Source organism: Microtus ochrogaster, linkage group LG4 (genome assembly GCF_000317375.1).
Source record: "Microtus ochrogaster isolate Prairie Vole_2 linkage group LG4, MicOch1.0, whole genome shotgun sequence".
NCBI classification, from domain to species: domain Eukaryota; kingdom Metazoa; phylum Chordata; class Mammalia; order Rodentia; family Cricetidae; genus Microtus; species Microtus ochrogaster.
In genome coordinates this window covers 17,542,281-17,547,541 of record NC_022030.1, presented here as the reverse complement: position 1 = coordinate 17,547,541, position 5,261 = coordinate 17,542,281, and the positions used below count along the sequence as shown (strand labels likewise).

The window sequence follows — 5,261 nt, the reverse complement described above, 5'->3', positions numbered from 1 at the left end:
CCGAGGGCAGAGGCTGAAGTTAATCCAAGGGCAGAGGCTGCAGCTAACCTGAAGGTAGAGGCTGCAGGTAATCTGAGGGCAGAGGCTGCAGCTAACCCGAAGGTAGAGGCTGCAGGTAATCTGAGGGCAGAGGCTGAAGTTAATCCGAGGGCAGAGACTGCAGCTAATCTGAAGGCAGAGGCTGCAGCTAATCCGAGGGCAGAGGCTGCAGCTAATCCGAGGGCAGAGGCTGCACCTAACCCGAGACCAGAGGCTGTATCTAACCCGAGACCAGAGGCTGCACCTAACCCGAGACCAGAGGCTGCACCTAACCCGAGACCAGAGGCTGCACCTAACCCGAGACCAGGGGCTGCACCTAACCCGAGACCAGGGGCTGCACCTAACCCGAGACCAGGGGCTGCACCTAATCCAAGGACAGGGGCTGCACCTAATCTGAGGACAGAAGTCATAGGTAGGCAGAGGGCAGAGGGCCCAGTTAACCAAGAGACTGGAGCTGCAGAGAGTGAGAGGGTGGAGGCCCCAGCTGACCAGAGGGCAGGAGTCCTCCATGACCAGAGGGAGGAGGCTGGACCTCAGGCTATAGCGGAAGCCTCAGCTAGCTCTGTTACCATAGGGACAGCCCCAGGATCTAGGGCCCGGAAACAGGTAAAGACAGTGAGGTTCCAGACCCCAGGACGGTTCTCATGGTTTCACAAGCGCAGGAGGGCTTTCTTGCACACTCCCCGGTTGCCAACCCTGCCCAAGAGAGTCCCCAGGGTAGGTGAGGCTAGGAGCCTCAGGGTGCTGAGGGCTGAGGCTAGAACAGAAGTGGAACACAGACAGCAAGAAGAACAGCTGTGAGAGGAGAGGAGTCCAGGCCCCCGCACCCTGCCTGCCCTGTGCTGGCTGCTAGGGTGCCTCCTTCCTTTGTGGGCTCCTTTTACCTCCGTGTTTGAAAATGGAGGCTGCTGAGGCAGGCAGCACTTCCCATGCCTTTACCAGCAGTACTTTCCTCCCCTCTTCTCTCCCTTCTCTCTCTCTCTCTGTCTCTCTCTCTCTCTGTCTCTCTCTCTCTCTCTCTCTCTCCCTCCCTCCCTCCTCCTCCTCCTTTTCTTTTTGACACAGTCTTGCTATGCAGCCCTGCTGGTCTGGCACTCTGTACATAACTGGTCTCAAACCCAAGGCAGTCCCTGCCTGAGTATCCTGCGCCCTGGGATTGCAGGTGTGTTCCACTATACCTGGCTCCGGTGACCCTCTTTTTGTTTTTGTTTTGTTTGAGACAGGGTGGCTGACTTGGAACTCACTATGTGTCTTAGGCTGACCTCGAACTCAGAGAGATCCTCCTGCCTCTGCTAGAACCAAAGGTACATGCCACCACCAAACCTGCCTTCCTGTGGCCCTCTTTATGATCTTGTTTTTATCTGATGAGATTATTCGTTTTTAGGAGGACATAGCTGTAGACACACTTGACTTTTTTAATACATTGATTTTTTAAAAAAAATATACTGAATATAGCATCTCAAAGAATGTAAGGAAAGAAGCCCATGGAGCCTGCTTGCCTGGACGGTGCTGTAACTTCTCGCTATGTATCTTAAGTGTGCCCAGCCTGGCAAAGGAGAATGGGCAGAGTAGGGGTTATTCTGTCCTATGTCTTCTGTCTACAACTAACTTTGGTGGACAGCCCCTTTTGCACTTAAAGAGAGGGCTCAAGCTGATATGCAAATAAAAATGTTTACAACAGTGGTTCTCGACTTTCCTAATGTTGTGACCCTTTAATACAGTTCTTCATTTTGGGGTGACCCCCACCCATAAAATTATTTCCGTTACTACTTCGTAACTGTAATGTTGCTACTGTTATGAATTGTAATGTAAGTACCTGGTATGGAGGCTATCTGATGTGTGACCCCTGAAAGGGTTGTTGGACTCCTAAAGGGGTCGTGGCCCACAGGGTGAGGATCACAGGTTCTCAACAAGGGGGTTTCTTGTTTCCGAGTTGTCGTGGATGGTGTTGGGGTGATTTGGCTCCTTAACAATGATGACCCTGTGTTTAAGCTGGCACTTTGCCAGCCATGTTTAGGCTGCTAAGTGCTGGAGGGCTGGAGGTTAAAGGGCCTGTGGGCTTCATATACTGATCTTGGTGACAAGGCACCGAAAAGCCACAAGGGGTAGGGTGCAGGAGAGGCGGCTCAGCCGGTAAGATCACCTAGGTTTGACTCCCAGGACCCACATGGTGATTCACAGCCATGTGTAACTCCAGTTCCAGGGGATCTGATGTCTTCTGTTGTTCTTCAGTCACCGGGCACATATATGATATACATACACGCCATATACAGTCACCAGGCAAATATATAATACACATACGTGCAGCCCAAATGCCTACACACAAAATGATAATTGAAAATTAATTCAAAGCTGGATGGTGGTTTCTCATGCTTCTAACCCCAGCACTTGGGAGGCAGAGGCAGGCGGATCTCTTGAGTTTGAGGCCAGCCTGGTCTACAGAGTGAGTTCCAGGACAGCTGGGGCTACACAGAGAAACCCTGTCTTGAAAAACAAAACAAAATAAACCAACAAAAAGGCCACCAGGAGAGCACTCAAAGCACTTAGTCTGGGACCCTGTTGTGATGTGGTGAAGGCCAAGATGACTGCATGGCCTTTGAATGTGAAGAGATCTTTTTGTTGTCTATTTTCTGAGGCAGGGTCACCTTACCTCAACTGTATGGTCCTTCTGCTTCTGTCTCCTGAATGCCAGGATTGCAAGTGTGTGCCACCCTTCCCGGCTTCCTCTTGCTGTGGTTGCGGTCACTCTGTTTCTATGATATGCCCGTGGGAGTCAGAAGACAACTTGTTGGGATCAGCTCCCTCCTACCGTGCAGGCTTGGCAGCCATCATCTTTGCCTGTCCCCACCTCACTACACCCCTTCAGTCTGTTTTGACTGAGCTGACAGACATCTGGGGATGGTTGAAGTGTTAGAATAGAAGCATGCTCAAAGGGGGAAGCTGTGCACAACTGCCTCTTATGACCAGGCACAGAGCCTGCAGGGGTGGAAAGAAGGTGAGGGTATCTCTCCGTGGTGGTTGGCAGCCTGCAGTCACTAGCAGTGAATAAGAATAAATGTGCACACACAGCCTCGGGAAAAGTCAGCCGGAGAAAAGGGAGTTAGTGGGAAAGAGCAGCCCAGCCTTCTTGTGGTGGTTTTTGTTTTGTTTCATTTTTTTTTTTTTGAGACAGGGTTTCTCTGTGTAACCGTCCAGGCTGTCCTGGAGCTCTCTTTGTAGACCAGGCTGGCCTCGAACTCACTGAGATTCACCTGCCTCTGCCTCCCGAACACTAGGATTAAAGGAGTGTGCCACCACCGTCCAGCATCCAGTGCTCTTGTGATTGAAGAGTTATGTCCTAGGAGCCCTTTCTTTCTCTCTTATTTTCCCCCTGTGGAGAGGTAGCTGTGGAGACAACACAATACAAAAGGGAAGGAAAAGAAAGGTGGGTTTACAAGGGGTCATGATAGAGCCAGCCTGCCTACAATTCCCCAGTGATAGGTGTGGCTCAGATGTTAGGCAGATGCTCTGCCACTGAATCACGTCCCCAGCCCCTCACTGGGGGATTCTAGGCAGGGACTCCATAATGAATCTTTGTACAATCACCTTTCTTTTCCTTCCCTGCTGTGTTCTGAAAGGGAATAGTTACATAATATACTGCACAGTTCTCAGTGTGGCCTTGCTATAGCCCCTTTTGGTGTTGGTCATGGGCAAAGCTTGTTTCCTTACAGCTCACAGCCAGTCCAGAAGAAATTCCCACTGATGAGTTGACAAAAAGGTAAAATATGGACCCCCCACCTGGAGGAGTGGGCTTGGTGGGGGCTGGAGGTGTCTGGAATGACCAGGTTAGGGGGAGAGATCAGGGGTGGTCCTTGCTGTTGTCCACAGAAGGACGGTATCACCTAGTGACTGTGCTCAGCCTCCCTCACAGGGCCTGGAGCTCAGTGGGCTTTAGGGACAATATTGGAGTTCCAGGTAGGAAAAAGGTTGTGTGTTGTCACAGCAGATGGAGGATGGATCAGACACAGGACTACAGATTCCACAGACACCCTTTGTCCTTGGTGACGCTGCATTTTACTTTACTGGTGTGGGTGTGCATGCACATAACGCATGTGCATATGCGCGTGCGCGCGTGCGCACTCACACGCACGCACACACACACACATCTAATTCACACTGACACAAGCACAAACTCCATACAAACGCATTGGTAGCCCTCCCAAAATGTCCACAAATGCATGGACACACATACACAATGTTCATTCACGCTGTGGATCACAGACTCACCAGGTCTCCACACATGCCCGGAAACCCTCTGTCCCCTGACACAATGCTCCACCATACTTACAGATGTTAGCACTGACACCCATGCTGCTAGATACTACCCCAATAGACACATGCAATACCACCAAAACCCAGAAGACTGTGGCAGGATGGATTGACACTATGGAGAACCCTCGTCCTGGGAGATATTTTCACGGTCTTTCTGAATAGCCCTGAAATTGGACAGATCTGGGTCAGCTTGACCTTTAGCCTGTCCCTCCCTTGAGTGGACATAATGTTCTCTTCCCTCCCTTATCAAGCAGGAGCATCCAGAGATAACCCAGATCTGAGAGAAGAGGAGCCCTCTCATTGCCCTAGAACAACAGGATAAGTGGTGTCGTATCTTCAAATCTTCAACCCAAGGATTTTGTTGTTTTAAAGACAGAATCTCATGTAGCTTTGGCTTGCCTGAAGTACCCTGTGTTGTGGATGATGACCTTGGATTTCCGTTCGTCCTGTCTTCATCCCACGTGAGATGTACAACCACTCCAGAGTTGGGGATCAAATTCAGGGCTTCAAGCATGCTAAGCAAACATTACCAACTGAACCCTAAGGGATTTCTGCCCAGTCGCTTCCCAAATTCAGCCAGAGGCACAGCTTTCTGAACTGTTAGATGTTAAGCATGCCCAGGTCACCCAGTTTACACAAGTCGCCTGCGTAGTTTGGACCAGCGGGACCGAAGCGCCACCTGGTGGTCATAATGAGAACTGTGGCTAGCTCAGGCAGGCTGTGGCTGGTTTGGGATTAAAGTGAAGGCCCACTTCTGCTGCCATCCTAGACAGTTTCTAGAACATGGCCACACTCCTAGACACACCAAGGGGCAGAGACCGTCTCTGAGGCCGAGGGAAGGGAGAGTATTCACAGGCAGTGCCCTGTGACCACTTGTGACCAGGAGTCATGACCAAGTCGGAATGATTCCT

General features: G+C 50.9%; 1 protein-coding gene across 1 annotated transcript in view; it reads left to right on the top strand.

Moving 5' to 3' along the window:
• Window positions 1–1,034, top strand: part of Ccdc8 (coiled-coil domain containing 8) — a 2,902-nt gene extending 1,868 nt beyond the window's left edge. The window contains exon 2 of the mRNA XM_005361033.3: window positions 103–1,034. Coding sequence (XP_005361090.1) covers window positions 103–840 — 738 coding nt within the window. The 3' untranslated portion in view covers window positions 841–1,034. The remainder of the gene's footprint in view (window positions 1–102) is intronic.
• The last annotated feature ends 4,227 nt before the right edge of the window (window positions 1,035–5,261 follow it).